This window comes from Megachile rotundata, chromosome 10 (genome assembly GCF_050947335.1).
Source record: "Megachile rotundata isolate GNS110a chromosome 10, iyMegRotu1, whole genome shotgun sequence".
NCBI classification, from domain to species: Eukaryota; Metazoa; Arthropoda; class Insecta; order Hymenoptera; family Megachilidae; genus Megachile; species Megachile rotundata.
The window spans coordinates 11132391-11148223 of record NC_134992.1 but is presented as its reverse complement, the minus strand read 5'-3'; the positions used below and the strand labels follow the sequence as shown (position 1 = coordinate 11148223).

At 27.5% G+C, this 15833-nt stretch overlaps 7 protein-coding genes across 9 annotated transcripts; 3 read left to right on the top strand and 4 right to left on the bottom strand.

Annotated features, from left to right (window-relative positions):
• Positions 1–637: 637 nt before the first annotated feature.
• LOC100879552 (proteasome assembly chaperone 2) lies at positions 638–1934 on the top strand. Of its 2 annotated transcripts, none has more exons than XM_076536305.1 (3): positions 638–779; positions 1019–1416; positions 1502–1934. In XM_076536305.1, exons 2-3 carry the CDS (start codon positions 1084–1086, stop codon positions 1907–1909), a joined length of 741 nt encoding a protein of 246 aa, XP_076392420.1. In that variant the 5' UTR covers positions 638–779; positions 1019–1083; the 3' UTR covers positions 1910–1934. The 2 variants fall into 2 exon arrangements, with proteins under 2 accessions (XP_076392420.1, XP_003700371.1); XM_003700323.3 differs by having other exon boundaries at positions 733–974; positions 1058–1416.
• Positions 1935–2025: 91 nt separating this feature from the next.
• Positions 2026–2903, bottom strand: Tapdelta (Translocon-associated protein delta). The gene is made up of 2 exons (XM_003700326.3): positions 2457–2903; positions 2026–2346 (listed from the first exon to the last, which is right to left on the bottom strand). Exons 1-2 carry the CDS (start codon positions 2706–2708, stop codon positions 2086–2088), a joined length of 513 nt encoding a protein of 170 aa, XP_003700374.1. The 5' UTR covers positions 2709–2903; the 3' UTR covers positions 2026–2085.
• Positions 2904–3561: 658 nt separating this feature from the next.
• Positions 3562–4845, bottom strand: LOC100879663 (pleckstrin homology domain-containing family J member 1). Its single transcript, XM_003700324.3, has 2 exons — positions 4425–4845; positions 3562–4363 (listed from the first exon to the last, which is right to left on the bottom strand). Exons 1-2 carry the CDS (start codon positions 4513–4515, stop codon positions 3882–3884), a joined length of 573 nt encoding a protein of 190 aa, XP_003700372.2. The 5' UTR covers positions 4516–4845; the 3' UTR covers positions 3562–3881.
• Positions 4846–5100: 255 nt separating this feature from the next.
• Mrgn1 (Mahogunin ring finger 1) lies at positions 5101–8097 on the top strand. Of its 2 annotated transcripts, XM_003700353.3 has the most exons (9): positions 5104–5411; positions 5584–5702; positions 5773–6038; positions 6112–6253; positions 6335–6538; positions 6608–6850; positions 6937–7097; positions 7185–7455; positions 7565–8097. In XM_003700353.3, exons 1-9 carry the CDS (start codon positions 5324–5326, stop codon positions 7739–7741), a joined length of 1671 nt encoding a protein of 556 aa, XP_003700401.1. In that variant the 5' UTR covers positions 5104–5323; the 3' UTR covers positions 7742–8097. The 2 variants fall into 2 exon arrangements, with proteins under 2 accessions (XP_012154045.1, XP_003700401.1); XM_012298655.2 differs by lacking the exon at positions 7565–8097 and having other exon boundaries at positions 5101–5411; positions 7163–7449.
• On the bottom strand, positions 8098–9538 carry RpL10 (ribosomal protein L10). The gene is made up of 4 exons (XM_003700322.3): positions 9416–9538; positions 9256–9283; positions 8722–9027; positions 8098–8481 (listed from the first exon to the last, which is right to left on the bottom strand). The coding sequence occupies exons 2-4, from the start codon at positions 9276–9278 to the stop codon at positions 8151–8153; spliced, it is 660 nt and encodes a 219-aa protein (XP_003700370.1). The 5' UTR covers positions 9279–9283; positions 9416–9538; the 3' UTR covers positions 8098–8150.
• A 159-nt stretch (positions 9539–9697) lies between these two features.
• MED9 (mediator complex subunit 9) lies at positions 9698–11052 on the top strand. The gene is made up of 3 exons (XM_003700325.3): positions 9698–9938; positions 10328–10433; positions 10514–11052. The coding sequence occupies exons 1-3, from the start codon at positions 9838–9840 to the stop codon at positions 10652–10654; spliced, it is 348 nt and encodes a 115-aa protein (XP_003700373.1). The 5' UTR covers positions 9698–9837; the 3' UTR covers positions 10655–11052.
• A 387-nt stretch (positions 11053–11439) lies between these two features.
• On the bottom strand, positions 11440–15483 carry GTPBP1 (GTP-binding protein 1). Its single transcript, XM_003700327.3, has 11 exons — positions 15324–15483; positions 14539–14909; positions 14361–14472; positions 14099–14279; positions 13848–14026; positions 13575–13727; positions 13244–13493; positions 13026–13170; positions 12635–12953; positions 12279–12556; positions 11440–12198 (listed from the first exon to the last, which is right to left on the bottom strand). The coding sequence occupies exons 2-11, from the start codon at positions 14638–14640 to the stop codon at positions 12013–12015; spliced, it is 1905 nt and encodes a 634-aa protein (XP_003700375.1). The 5' UTR covers positions 14641–14909; positions 15324–15483; the 3' UTR covers positions 11440–12012.
• Positions 15484–15833: the final 350 nt, after the last annotated feature.

Here is a 15833-nt window from a genome sequence, read left to right as displayed (position 1 = left end):
TTCCTTCACAAGAACACATTTCATTTTATTATTCAATAAAATAGACAAAAAAAGACTGTAAAGTGATATTACCGAATTTATAAGCAATAGAAGTTGCATATTAAATGACAATTTTATTTCTCCGTTTTCTAACTATTCATTTCAGATCATTTTTTTGTTAGTTTGTAAAGTTTAGTTCTAAACAGAATTAATATAATTATCCATATAAATTGTACTCAAACTTTTATTATAAATTTCATACAAGTTTTAGTATTATTCATTCAACGGGAGATCATACTCATCATCCGAAGTGTTTGGATTCATTTTGCGCATGTCAAGTCTGATTGGTTCGAACATGCTTTATAACCATGAATAACATGCATGCGTATTTGCTACATTCAAGTACCAAATTATATGCACCCAGTGATCTTTTATTTTGTATATTCCCTATATCATTCCTTCTTTCCTCTATGTATATATTTTTGTCTACCCTGTACATGTTTGATAAGGTAAAAACATAGAATAGTGAGATAGTTTAATTGGTGGAAAGACTACTAAACTAGCGCCGTTGCGCAAATTGTGTACGATCATTCATTGAACAAATAATACATACTGTTTGAAATGTAATAAATAGTTATATATTATGCATGTCATTAAACTTACATGCGTATATTATTAACATATAAATATATTATTTAAATTATATAAAATTACAGAAACAGAAATACCAACTTTACTTCTTAATATACTAGAAAAATTTCAAAAATTTGACAATAATTGTACTAACATTTATAACATTTGTAAGTTTGAATTCATAAAATATATATTTTGTATTTTTATTCAATACAAATTTTGTATAGATATATAAAACTTGAATTAGTTAAGTGAAAATCTGGAATATTTAATAATCACTTTGGTATGATGATTTGCAAATTTTAAGTTTATTGAAAAGACAACAAATATTGGAAGGAAGAGTTGATTTATTTAAATTTCTTGTATGTACATATGTAAACATATATATATTATATATTTTTTATAGATCAAAGGATTCATTTAATTGATATTGTTAATATAACAGGCACTTAGTATTTATCAAAACAAAAGATGATAAATATACCAGAGGAAATTAACCTTGAAAATTATATTCTAATACTTCCATCAGTAGCCACTGGAAATGTTGGACAATTATGTGTTGATTTACTAATATACAATTTAAAGTTGAACAAGATTGGAAGTTTATGGAATTCTATGTTTCTTCCCATATCTGGTCTTGATCCTTATAATAATAATTCTAGTTCTCTTTGCACTGCTGCTGATTTTTACCTTACAACATCTCCTAAAATAATTTGTTTACAATTGCGTTCACCTCACATTGATAATTCAACTGACTTTTTTGAAGAATTAGCACAATTTGTTCAGAAGAGGAAAATCACCAAGGTATAATATGATAAACTAAAGATATTAGTTACTTTTTACTCATAAAAAATTTATTGAAATTAATAAAGGATTATGTATGTTACAGGTAATAATTTTAACCAGCAGTTATGGCTATGAATGTTCTAATGGAATAGATCCTACCCTGAGGTACCTAACTTCAGATGATTCTTTATTAAACAATGAAAAGCTTCTTGAAAATCTTGCTTGGAAGAAGCATACAAAACAAGTTTCAATAGAATCTACACTACGTAGTTATATTTCTGGTGGAGGTTTTGCAAGTAACCTTTATGAACATTTAAAATCAGTGGAAATTGCTTGCACAGTGGTTTTTTGTTATTGTTCAGAAGGAAATAATGTTTCTGATGCATTATTGTTATTTAAAGGTTTAAATCAATGGCTAAATTTATTAAATGATAATGAAAATAATGATATGAAATATCCACCATCATGGGAATACTTTTTTGGTAATCCACCTTCTTCAGAACTGTATTAGGATTCAAATATATTTTATTTACAAACTCTTAGTTGATATTCAATATTAAACACCATTAAATTATTAAATTAAAAAAACTATATTTTAGATAAGTCTTGAATGACAGTGAAACATAATAACATTATTAATATTATTGTTTATTGTTATAAAATATTTATTATTTATGAAACAACTATTCACGCAAGGAGTTTGAATTTAGAAGAAAAAGCAGAATAAGATACTAAAGCTGCTAAAAGGGCAGCAAGAAGTTCAGAATTAACCCAGGGTCCTAGATAGATGCCTGGGTTATTAAGTACTACTACAGCTAAAGGCTTCACACTGCTTGGATCCTCTCCATTTCTGTATGCCTTGCGTATAGCTGCATATCTTTCCTCATCATATAATTTTATATTGTAATCTCCAGAACGTGCTTTCTTGATGTCTTCTGTCCACGATACCTATAAATTATTGATTACAGTTAACACTAAATTCTTTTGGTACAAAGAATTTTGTTTAATGTAAACCAAATTCTTATATAAAATTTATTATAAGCAATTGTATTGAATACCTGGTACTTGTTATCAGAACTTAATCTGGCAGCAGGCAATGATTTGCCATCAACTTCAGCATACAATGTAATACCTTTCACACCATTACTACACTTCAGCATAAATTGTGTTGTAAATGCAACATTTGTCAAAATCGTAGCATCTTCTGTAACATATGCAGATGCAACAACCTCAGGTTTTTGACAAGTTTCACTAAAAACTCCAGAAATTCCACTGGTTATCAGAATACAAAATACTACAAATCGATTCATCGTTTTATTTTATATTAACTTTAATTGATAATATATTTTATAGATTATTTGAGTTAATTTTATATTAGTAATTCAGTCTCTCTAAACTCGTTACAACTACTCAAAACTTAAATCATATTAGGTTAACTGATCACTGCTATAATGTAACTGTGGCGGCCTCTGTTTTGACGCGTGTACATATTGGGTTACACGTGGTATGTACAGTTGGAAATTGTAGGAAACAATAGTACCAATTCGTTCATTTCCCCTGTTCATATTCGTTTGATTATTTTAAAATAAAAAGTTAAGCGTTACGTCTAATTTTAAAATTATTGTAACACACATTAACTAATAACAATTGCATTTATACATATATTCCATACAATAACACCAATATTATAAATATGGAAAACCATGATTTATTAATAAAAACAAAATTTATTGTACAATAATACATATATAAAAGCAATAACTGCAGGGATATGGGTAACATGAAAAAAATGATTAATTAGGAATGGTTGCAGTAAAATATTCTCTAAACAAGTTATGATGTAAAAATGGAAAATTATAAAAAATATATGATAGCAGTTATTTTACACATATTACTTGTAAAAAATATGTTTTGTTTATTCCAATCTTACAAATATATTTGCAGTTATTAAAGATTTGCAATACAAATGAGCACTATTGACAATAAAGTATTTGGTATATAAATGCTATTAAATTTGTATATGAGGTAGAGAATATGAACAAAAGTCTAATATTTGCTCATATTCTTTCTTGAGATACAAATTATTTAAAAATTATATAGTAATATTATTATATCCTAATTAAATTAAAAATTTCATGAAAACAATTTCACATAAATATACATATATATATATAAAATATAATTTTCTTTATAAATAATACAAGTAATATTTAATATTTTAAACCCAATCTTAATAATACTAACAAAAAATATACAATTAAGTGTTACAGAGTTACTTTTCAATTGTACATATAATAAAACTAGTATAAGTTATATATTAGCTGCAACAAACAAATCACACTTACCATCTTTTTTCGCAATAACTTGTGTTTTATTCTGGAAACCTACATTTTTTCATTTTATTTGTATGCAACTCTTATATATTTAAATAGTATTTAAATTTAAAAATATAGTATAAAGATAATAAAATTATATTACTTAATTTAAAATTCAATCAAATTCATTTCTTTTGTTACTGTATTTAATGCAGTTGATGTTACAACTGATGTAGTAAAAGAACGTACATGAGATCGGAAAGTTGGCGTAGAATCCCATGCTTCATCTCTAATTATCCCCTGATTTCTGGGATACATAAGTAAAGGATCTTTCCCTGTTTTCTTACATAATTTTTCCTGAAGCATTATTAAACGAGATCTCCAATGTTCATAACTTGCTTGCTTAAGCGCATTAACCCACTGTTCTACTTGAGATTCTGAACGGCCACTTAAAACATGTCTCTTTTCATGTTCATCTCGAAATGCTATACTAAATGCAAATACTCCTTCAGATGCAACATCAGTATTGATGCTATAATTTTCTAAAATAATTACACCTGCTGGTTGTCTTGTATCAATATGTCCTAATTCGTTAATATTAAAATAAAACAATAAATTGCATCTTAACTTAAACCACTTTTCTTTAAATCCTGAAAAATAGAATTATATAAATATTAGGAAACATTCAATTAAATAAATTTAGGAACTAACCTGACTTATGAGCTCGTTTATGATTTAAACGACCTTCAAGATCAGCAGGACCGCTACTTGCTTCTGCAAGTTCTTTTTCATTGAATTTCATGATTTTTAAAAAGTCGTTTATGCTATACACATTCCTAGATTGTATAAATATTATTGTATAGTCAAAATATATATGCAACTCATATCACTGATTACTTTAACCACATTTTGTTAACATCCCCTGAAACTAACTGTCAATTTTTAATGCAGTATTCATTTTACACTCCACTATTTTCTTATTACTTATTATAGATTTTAATAGTTTTATTTGATCATGACTATGAATTATATACAATCATCAAAGAAACCTAATAAGTAACAACATAAACTCTTACGTATTACATTACTAAACGTCAACTGTAAATAGAGTTGTACGATATACACTAGTTTTGAAATAGCGCGTTTCCTTTTAGCAGTCTGAGAAACACCCATACAAATTTATTACATATTGAAATAATATATTATAACACCGAACGATTTATTTTTAATATATAAGTAAAAAGATCTGTTTATTAGTAATTAAAATATGCTTAATATTGTTTCTAATAAATGTATTAATTCAAATTTATAAAATACATAATATATACATTTATAAGGTTGCACAAACTGTGAAGTACTATGCATATAATATATACATATGCGTAATAGGTTTTACATACATACAAAGAATTGTAAGTGTCAAGTAGACACATTGTGTGTCAAGATTATAATTATCAGAAGAATTTTGTTTACTAATGGTTGCAGTTTACGTTGATTATTTGTGATTTGTTAACTTATGAAAGAAAATCTTGTATAATTAATTTTATACACTATTGAGGTTTATTTTGAAACCATAATTTAGGATTAATTGTTTTTAATACAATTAAACGATGGGATCGCTAACAAGTCGACAGAATGCTGGTGTGGAAGAAGTTGATATTGTTTCAAATCATGCATATAAATATCCTCCACGTTCTGGTTTGTTTTTATTAATTTATAAATAATTTTATAATTTGAAATACTATCTTTTTAAGGATTTGTAAAATATTTGAATACATAATTGATATACATTTAAAATTTATTATTGACTAAAGTATATGTTGTTAAAATATTTGTTTTGACATCTTAATTAATAGAATTTATTTATTAGGAAGTTATTTTGGCAGTCATTTTATAATGGGTGGTGAACGATTTGATACACCTCAACCTGAGGCATATTTATTTGGAGAAAATGCTGATTTAAATTTCTTAGGAAGCAGACCAACACCTGTAAGATATAATGTTATAATATACACATATAAATGTGTGTTATATATTAAAATATATCATTTTGATTTAGTTTCCATATCCTCCACCACAAGCAAATGATCCTACCAAAACATTAAAAAGTTTAGTAAACATAAGAAGAGAATCATTGAGATTAGTTCGTAATGTTGATCAAACTGCCACTTCACCTCAGTGTCATAATGTGAAGCATTATGGAGATGGTGATATTGATAAAAAGCCAAATCGTTATAATATTGAATTTACATTTGATTGTGATGTAAGATGTGCAATTACAATATATTATTTTTGTACTGAGGAAGTTACAACTAAAGGTGTTACGTATGTAAAATATGTTGTGAGAATCCAATATATTACATGCAACATTAGATGATAAAAGTAAATTTATTCATAGGTATATACCAAGAGATTCTTCTATGAACTCTGAAACATATTATTACAAAAAAGGGGCAAATCAATTATTTTCTCAGACATCACACATATTTGACCCCACAGTATATAATGAAGAAGATTTAACATATAATGCTGACAGAGAAGTATGTATGTTTTTAATATTCCTATATTAAATTGTTACACCTTTTAAATTAGATTTTATGATTCACTATAATTACTTTTAGATAATACCAATAGCAATCCATTGTGTAGCAGAGGAAGGCTCAGATGAACCAAAGCAGTCTCATACAACAATTGCAGTTGTTGAAAAACATTCAGATGGAACATATGTATTAAAGGCTCTTAAGCAAAAACTCTATGTTGATGGTCTTTGTTATTTACTTCAAGAAATATATGGAATTGAAAATAAAAATGCAGAAAATGCAAAAGTATGAAATATTACTATATAATTAAATTTATAAACTTTTATGTATGTTTAATGGTAATTTGTTTTTTAGCAACAAGGTAGTGATGAAGATACAGATGATAATGGATCAGAATGTGTTATTTGTATGTGTGATGTACGAGATACTTTAATATTACCATGTAGACATTTATGTCTATGCAATAATTGTGCAAATTCTCTTCGATATCAAGCTAACAATTGTCCAATATGTCGTGCTCCTTTTAGAGCTCTTCTTCAAATTAAAGCGCTTCAAAAAGCGACTGGGTCTATTATATCAAATCCACCAGTACCAGAGGTTAATATCTATTTATGCTATGTATCTCCATATATATGCATCTATGAATGCATGTGCAATAAATTAGCAAATTGTTTAATATACAGGGAAGCTGTGAAAACATTCCAGCAGGATATGAAGCTGTGTCATTAATAGAAGCTTTAAATGGACCATACATTCCAAGAACGGCTGCTCTTGCACCAGAATCCCCAGACACACCTGATACAGATACAGCCAGTGCAATTCAAGCAGCTGAAGCGTTAAATAGGCAAGATATTATATTAATAAAATTTTTAGTGATTTCATTTATACCAACATAATTTATTTGAACAGTAATTTATATGTAATTCAAAAGATCTGTAGAACGTACTCCCGTATCAAAACATGTATCTACAAAAGAAACAGATATATCTGCAAGAACAAGTGGTACTGCATGTCCCACACCAGAATTTCGGATGTCAGTATTTTTAGCTAAATATGAGCACTCAGGATCGGAAAAAGATCTTCACAGTCGATCTCCAGCAATGAGAATGAAAACTTCAGGACACTTACGAGAAAAAACTGCGTTAAGATCTCGGGATACTCTGAGACTTGTTAATGAAAAACAACCTGTTTCTATGTACGAGGTAATTTGTTGATATCAAATAATCAACTTGCTTCAGGATTTCATAGTTTCTTAAACAAAGTACATGTACAAATTTATGTCAGATCGTTTAAATAAATTATATTTTACAGGGTCAAGGACAAGATGAAGATAGTGAGGCAGAGAAATTGTCTCCTTTACTGGATGTAGCAACCAGTACAGAAGCACTTGATAATCACAGTCACGGAATGTGTGATATAGACATTGAGGATGAAATCCAAAACACCGAAAATGAAAACGATATTAATATTACATGTCATCCTCATTAAACGTGTAAAAATAATTTACAATGTTCGTTATAAAATGTATATTTAATTCATTTATTTTTTGTAATGTAAAGTTCTTGTTTTCTTCAAAATTAATGTTTTTAAATTGTAAATAGTGTAAGTTAAAAATCATATTTTATTCTAAAATTCAGATCATTTTAAAATTAAGATTTATTTAATTATATCTTAAGATAATAAGCATTTTATTTTTTTATATATAATATATCCAGTATCTCAGATATTTTTTTTTAACAACTTGATTAACTACTTTGTTTTCTTTCTTGCTATTAAATAGAAAACAAAATAAACAAATTGTATAAAAAGGGGAAAGATACGAAATAAATTAAATAACATATGTATTTATTTTTTTAATTGATTTAATGAAATTAATTTTCAAAACATTATTCTTTGCTTAAGCAGCAGCAAGAAGTTTTCTGAATTTCTTCCATTCATCAAGGGGTCCATGCTCAGGTAAATATTTAACATTGCAACCATCTGGAGCAAGGCGGCCAGCCGCTTTCAGTTCTTCGTATTCGGCACGGTCGTATTTCGTGAATCCCCATTTCTTTGAAACATAAATTTTCTGGCGACCCGGGAACTTAAACTTAGCACGACGCAATGCTTCAACTACAGCAGCCTTATGACGGTCCGATGACCGAACGCTCATAATAGGTTGTCCAATGTGTACTCTAGCTACAGTGCCTTGTGGTTTACCAAAAGCTCCTCTCATTCCTGTTTGCAATCTTTAAAAACAAAAGGATCTGTTAAACTACATTTACAAAATATGTACAACAAATAAAGTTTTAAGCAATATGATAGGGATTAAGTGCAAAGTACGTTTTAGTTCCAAAAAATTAGAATTGTAAGATTCAATTGCTCTTTATACTTTCATACTTTTATATGTTTATATAATTAAAGTAATTAAAGTTTAAAAAATGTAGATGCAATAATAATATTATTTTAGTAAAACTAAAATCTTTTACCTGTCAGCACCAGCACACGATAACATTTTGTTGATACGAATAACATGGAACGGATGTAATCTCATACGAATGTGAAATTGATCTTTTCCAGCATTCTTCACCATATACTTGTTAGCACAGATTCTTCCTGCTTCCAGGGCTTCAGAACTAAGCTGCTCATATTCATCTGATACTAAATGCACACATAGTGGAAAATCTTCTACAGAGGCTTTTTTCTTTCCAAGATCAAAAATACGAATTTTTGGATCAGGCACACCTCTACAAAATCTTGATTTGGGGTAAGGTTTGTTCTTACAATATCGGTAGCTATAAGAAAAAAATAAATTATTTTTATTTGTTAAAAATGATAACAAGCATAAGGTGATATGATAAACATAAGAAGTATGCAAGAGATCTCTTAATATTGTTAATAGATATTCCAAAGTGTTAAAATTAATGTAAAAATATATTAAATAAAAAACAATTTGTTACTCTATTTACTTAAATTTGTTCACATTTTGATAAAGTATAAGAAATAAATATTTTATTACATACCATCTAGCTGGTCGGCGTCCCATTTTAGCTATCAATAACAAATAAAATATTAAATAAATATTAAATTAATATTCGCAGAAATTTATTTAACACTTAATAATGATTTAAAATGAAAAGATGCATGAAACATTTTTGGATACGTGATGATTGAAAACATTACCTCGTTACTTCAACGACGTCAAACATGGAAAGAAATCAGCCAACTGAAGCTAGTTACGAGTGCTTACAAGTAGTGACATAGAGTGAAGTTATCAATGGTTAAAAATTACTAGGATAGTCTAGTTTTTAAATTAATGTTCGATAATGATATCGATATCTTCATGATAACAGTACGCGTGTATTATTTCATGCGATAATAATGTAAAACCCAAATACATGATCACGTAATTCAACATCACAAAATTTACAAAACATACACAAATATTCAAGTTGTTCTTAATTTACTAGATGTGTTCCAACCAATCAGAGCTGAAATGAGTAGATGAATGAAAATTCATCGTTTAATGAATATGGCCTGAATAGTTGCATCAGGAAAATATGGTCAATACTATCTTTTAAAATGTTGTAGACAATGGCATTATAATGGAATCAGAATTATCAGAAGAGGTTCCTTTACGTTCACAATTTACAGTTGATGATTTGGATATTGAAATATTACCACTTATATATGAAATAATTCGAAGGTTCGTCTTACTAGATTGATAATTAGAGTGTTTATATTATTAAAATGTAAACACATATAGTCGCAATATGGAAATATAATATCTAACCTTTGTTTAGTTTTCCATATGTTTTGATTTTATTGTAGCATTTTCAGTGTATACATTGCATATATACATTATTTAAATTTTTGGTAATTTTTTTGTAAAATGTTTACGTGAATTATAACTTACATAACTATTAGAAACTAGATTTATTGTTCTTTTTTCTATATAAAAACATTAGTTAATATTGTACGAAATATACAAAATAAAAATACATATATGATAGTATTAAAATAAAATCTATTTTAAATTGTGTTTAACTTTATTGTGCAATGCCATTATTATACGTACACTCCATTTATTTTTAGTGTTGAAAAAGATCCTCATGACACTACTCAGAAGGCTAAAGAGTCTCAAGATACAAGTCATAAAATATTAGAACTTCAGAAAAAATTAGATTCTGCAAGAGCTCAGGTAAAAGTTTGTAATGCACTAAATTTGTAAAATAAATAGTAACTAAATTTGTATTAATATATAATCACTATTGTTTGTAGATTAAGAGATTACCAGGAATAGAATATAGTAAAGAAGAACAATTGCAAAAGCTTGAAACTCTTCGTAAACAGCTTAGGCTTAAACGTGAACTCCTATTAAAATATCGTAATATGTGCACTTTTGAAGTTCCAAAAGTATAAACATTTATAACATTACATTTTATTGAAAGAAAGCTGTATAAATATGAGCCTTCTTCGTTTATTATTAACATATTTAATGCGTAATGACAAAGTGGTCAACAAATTAGCAGATTCTAAACCTATTAGATGGTTTGCACGGCGTGTAGCATACTTATTACTTCAAGCTAGGGAAAATGGTTTACTTTCGAAACAAGACTACATTAAGCGTTTACAAGATTCAAAAAATTTGTTTAAAAAGAAATTGCAAGATTTTGAGGATGAAATTAAAAAGAATATACCAAAAAAATAAGTTTAGAAATGTATTATCATTATAATTGTTAACAAATTCAAATTAGTTGCAGTAAATTATATTTGTAATAATTGCATTAGAAATAATAAACAATATGAAGTGATTTTTATTTTAAGGTTCTCATTACTCTTTTTTACATTGTAACATACTTTATGATTAAAAATTTTTACTGTCTATTAATTATTATAATTTTTTTTTTATCACACTATTAATTTCTTATTTTTGTGTATTGAGATCTGTTCTTCAAATGTGATTATTCTCTCAGATTGTCATTTTTATTTAATATCTTTATTTTATAAATTAACCATATTATTGGAACCACAGGATTCATTTTATAATACAAGTTGATAATATATATATCTTTTTCATTGAATTTTATTTTAATAAATATGGAAGATCTGAATATACATTTTTCTACGAAATTTTGTTAGCAAGGATAAAACAGTAATAATTATAATACAGATAGTTTGTAAATGTTATAAAAGAAACAAATATATGTATTTTTTATATTGATTGTATTTAGTCGATATTATTTTATTAAGATACACTCCTGCTTATAAAAATAAAACACTTTATGAATAATAACGTATGTTTCTTTATACGTTTCAAAAACATTTTTAAATTTTTAGCAATTTAGTCAAAGTGTGAAAGACAATTTGTACTCTAATAGGGTTCGAAGCACAATGTGCGTTATAGATAGTACAGAGGGGTTTTTTACATGGTAGGATAAAAATCACATTTCTTAATCATACGTACATAACCCCATAATGAGACGAACTTCCAATTTTAAATGGAATAATTTTATACACGTTTTAATATAAATAATTACTAAAAATAATACATATATTTATGTAGACCATGCTTTAGAAATCTCGGAAATTAATTAAAGATAATGTTTTTCACAGATATATATAAATTTTTTTATACTAATCTGAAATAGTTAAAGAAATATTAGATTATCTAAAAATACAAAATTATTATCATTAACTTCCGAAATTTCTAAAACAGCTGATATCTGTTTAAGTATGTATATGTATATACACATAAAAGTTTTGTACATAAATATTACTTAAAGTTTTGTTGGAGGGTTCTGTTCCGACAGAGGTTGAATAATACTATTTGCAGTATTATGAGATCGTCCTCCCCTTCGCCCTCTACTCTTTTTATTCTGACTTTTAGAAGGTTTCTGAAGTAAATTTTCTTGTTTTGATGTCTGTCCTTCAAACGATGAATTTGTTTCTGTCGAATCTAGCGACTAATATAAAAATTTGCATTCAATTATTAGGTAAAGTTAAAATAAATTTTATATCAAACGTTATTATCGTCATTACGTACTTGAATCGTAGATGAAGAGCTTTGTCGATTCTGAGATGTTTTATTCGGTTTATTTGCCCTATATGTTTGTGTAATCGTGGTACTGGAATAAGGAATAAGTTTTACAACATTGCCTACTGCTTTAGTACGTCCTTCTCTAAATACCATTCGTTGTCCAGGTTTTATATATTCAGGATGTTTTATAAATCTGAAGCGTACTAAAGCCTTATCACCAGTTCTTAAGCAATCTTGTGACATTGAAATTATGGATGCTGTTTGTCTTATACTTCCACAATGTACTGAAAATAATTTTTTTTTCTTGAGTATTTCAACAGAACGAAATATGAGTCAAATATATAAATAAAAAAAGAAATTACCCATTGCTTGGTAACAAGAACTTATCGTTGTAGGGTGATGTAATACAAGAATTTCTCCTTCAAATTCCCAACAAGCCTGTGGATTTAACGCAGGTGCGACCATCACCATACCTTTTCTAATTTGTGATCTTTTAATTTTTTTTAATGCAAAACTAGCAGTTTGACCACCCCTTACTTCACGAACAGGCATTCGTTTTCTATGTATACTCTTTACTGCAATTGGAATGAAACGGCCCAAAGGATCAGGTCCCAGTAATAAAGTGTCATTTAATTTTATAACACCTTTCAAAGTTGTTCCAGAAACTACGGTACCCACACCCTACAAAGATATGGTAACAAGATGTAATAACTTCTTATTTAAAACGAAGTTTATATATAACATGATATTTACGGGTACTGAATAGGTATCGTCTATTTGAAACTCTGCTGGTTCATCATCATGACTAGTCATCCTTGCAGTCAATAAATTTAAAAACATTTTAAGAAGATTTAAATTTTCACCTGTTACATTTGATACTTGAAAAATAGGGCATAGCCTGTATAAGCACAGTGAAAATTAAAATGCATGTACATTTCAAACAGTATAATGTAAAGTAAGTTACAGCTCACCGTTCTGATACAAAATTAGTAGCACTAACAACAACATCGTCCGGTGTTTTCACTGTAACTGGTACTTTTCTACAACCCGGAGATTTTAAGATTCTTATTAATAGCTTCAAATTTTCTTGTAATATATTTGGTGGACACATGTCAATTTTTGTAACTACAACAAATACTGGAACTGATAAAGCTAAAGCTAATCCAAGATGTTCTTTTGTCATCCCAACAATGCCAGCATTTGCTCCAACCATTAACATACCTAAATACATAATAGAAAAACATTGTATTAAAAGATATATTTTTCGAAATTCTTGTTAATAGAATTATAGAACATTTTTACCAAAATCGGGAGCATGTCCTGTCATTCCAAAAACAGTTGTTTTTAAGTATCTTTCATGTCCAGCGAGATCAATAAATGTAATAACTTTTGATGACTTTTCACATATTTTAACCCAATCCAAAGATCCATGTTCAGGCTTATTTACTACGTTACCTTTAGAAGATATAGAATATAATATATACATGTATATATATATATATATATATATGTGTGTGTGAATGTGATATTACTAATACTAAAGTAATACAACATTTATTAATACTATCACCATACCAACACTATCAAATCCAAGAATATCGTTTCCAACTGAACTGGTACGTCCCGTTTCAGCTTCGTGTTTATGACGAAATAATTTTTGCCGTGCTAAACCTCGACCATTATCAAGTTCTCCATGTGTTAATACACCTAAAAGTGTTGACTTTCCAGCATCAACATTACCAACAACAGCCACTCTATAATTAAAGTTGCAATTAATTTTCTTTAAACACTATCTATTTAATGTTCTTATATTATCTAAAACAGACCTAATTTCTAAGAAATCTTGTCTGTCTAAACGCCTTCGCACTAGGTATTGTCCTATAAGACCCTGATCTACTTTACTTTGACGGAGAAGCACACAGTCAGCTTCTAATGTTGCAGCAAGAGACTGCAAAGTAGCAACAGATGCTTCATATTCATCATCTTTTAAACCATCTTCTGAACCATCTGAAATAATATATATAAATTGTAAGTAAAAACCCATGTAAGTATTTATAACAAATATGGCTTTAAAGATTGAATATGGACCTTCACCAATACCAATATCAAAAATTGTTTCGCTTCCTCCACCTTGAATTCTTTCTTTTAAACGTCTAAGTAATAATTCATACTGATCTTCAGATGGACTAACCAAGACACTCTGAAATTGATTATAATCAATAATTAATATTATTCCAATGCAAAATAACAATTTCAAGAAACATACCTTTCCCCTAATAGTAGAATAATCTATATTGGAAGTAGATGCAGGATCTTTTTCCTGTAATTGTTTTATAGATGGTATTATGACAGATCCACTTCCTGCCATACTTTATGATATATATTTCAAAAGTTTACAAAATGTTATTCGTAGATATTATATAATGAGTTAACAAAATTTAAATCATTTATATACACATCGATACAATAAACATCTTCCAATATTTAAATCCAAATCTTCTTCTATAGATTTGTGGCATTAACATGTACATACTAAATGTCATATGATTTTAATATCAACACATATTAAATTATCAAAACTCAATTATCAGATGTGTATGTTATATAAACATTTCAAACATTTGCTTCGCTGTAAGCCTGAAATAACATGAAAAAAAGTGTTCTTACATTAAAGTATTTTTAACTCATAAATATTAATGGATATTTCATTAACCTGTAAACAGAATTATCAACCATTTATTCTGTTTCTAAAATTCATAATATATATACATAGAATATTCATAAAAATAAAACATTTCACAAATAAATGCTTGCATTTGCTTATAAAATTTAAATTAAACTTGAAAATAAATCCACAATCTTTTTAGCATAAGAAAGTCAATTTTTTTTAAATTGCAAAAAGTATTCAGATGTATTATACATCTAACTTTCAAAAAATATGTTGCTAATGTTCTACAATTAAGTCATTATATATACATTTTGAATGTGAAAGTAAACTAACAATATGAAAGCTGATAGTTTATTTACATAAGAGTAATAATATTTTTTTACCTATTATAATATGTTCACATTATGCATTGTTCTTCTACATAATCACACAATAAACTTTAAACAACTAAAAACAATCATTTCCTTACGACATATCTGTCAATGATTGCACGATCTCATTTCATCCAGATGATGATCCAAAGCAGCATATGTGTACGTATTAAGTAGATTGTAAACCACCGGTGATACTTCTCATTTTCGATAGGTCTTTTAAAATCGATTCCTTGGACCGTTCAATTTTTTAATTTTTGCATTCATTAGAGAATGTTTTAAATCGTGCAATATACTCAAATAATACGAGACATTTCTCATTGAATGAATAATATTTAAAATATTGAATAAAACATGAAAATAAACTGTAATAAGTTCTCCTGCACTTCTTTCGCACATCCTTGTTGAATTCAAGAAATTGGGCACCATCAGTATAATATCAATCTATCGTTTGTTTTTAGCTTCGTGATCATATACAAGGTGAACAAAAATATATAAATTGTGGAAAGAAGTAATGATGTA

Coding starts and splice junctions, on each gene's coding strand:
- LOC100879552 (XM_076536305.1), top strand. CDS start 1,084: ATGATAAATATACCAGAGGAAATTAACCTTGAAAATTATATTCTAATA. Junction 1,417..1,501: donor AGAAGAGGAAAATCACCAAG/GTATAATATGAT, acceptor TGTATGTTACAG/GTAATAATTTTAACCAGCAG.
- Tapdelta (XM_003700326.3), bottom strand. CDS start 2,708: ATGAATCGATTTGTAGTATTTTGTATTCTGATAACCAGTGGAATTTCT. Junction 2,347..2,456: donor GTTCTGATAACAAGTACCAG/GTATTCAATACA, acceptor AATAATTTATAG/GTATCGTGGACAGAAGACAT.
- LOC100879663 (XM_003700324.3), bottom strand. CDS start 4,515: ATGAAATTCAATGAAAAAGAACTTGCAGAAGCAAGTAGCGGTCCTGCT. Junction 4,364..4,424: donor TAAACGAGCTCATAAGTCAG/GTTAGTTCCTAA, acceptor TCTATTTTTCAG/GATTTAAAGAAAAGTGGTTT.
- Mrgn1 (XM_003700353.3), top strand. CDS start 5,324: ATGGGATCGCTAACAAGTCGACAGAATGCTGGTGTGGAAGAAGTTGAT. Junction 5,703..5,772: donor TAGGAAGCAGACCAACACCT/GTAAGATATAAT, acceptor ATTTTGATTTAG/TTTCCATATCCTCCACCACA. Junction 6,254..6,334: donor CATATAATGCTGACAGAGAA/GTATGTATGTTT, acceptor AATTACTTTTAG/ATAATACCAATAGCAATCCA.
- RpL10 (XM_003700322.3), bottom strand. CDS start 9,278: ATGGGACGCCGACCAGCTAGATG. Junction 9,028..9,255: donor GGACGCCGACCAGCTAGATG/GTATGTAATAAA, acceptor TTTTTCTTATAG/CTACCGATATTGTAAGAACA. Junction 8,482..8,721: donor TCGTGTGCTGGTGCTGACAG/GTAAAAGATTTT, acceptor TTGTTTTTAAAG/ATTGCAAACAGGAATGAGAG.
- MED9 (XM_003700325.3), top strand. CDS start 9,838: ATGGAATCAGAATTATCAGAAGAGGTTCCTTTACGTTCACAATTTACA. Junction 9,939..10,327: donor ATATATGAAATAATTCGAAG/GTTCGTCTTACT, acceptor ATTTATTTTTAG/TGTTGAAAAAGATCCTCATG. Junction 10,434..10,513: donor TAGATTCTGCAAGAGCTCAG/GTAAAAGTTTGT, acceptor TATTGTTTGTAG/ATTAAGAGATTACCAGGAAT.
- GTPBP1 (XM_003700327.3), bottom strand. CDS start 14,640: ATGGCAGGAAGTGGATCTGTCATAATACCATCTATAAAACAATTACAG. Junction 14,280..14,360: donor TGATATTGGTATTGGTGAAG/GTCCATATTCAA, acceptor ATATTATTTCAG/ATGGTTCAGAAGATGGTTTA. Junction 12,954..13,025: donor ACGATACCTATTCAGTACCC/GTAAATATCATG, acceptor ATATCTTTGTAG/GGTGTGGGTACCGTAGTTTC.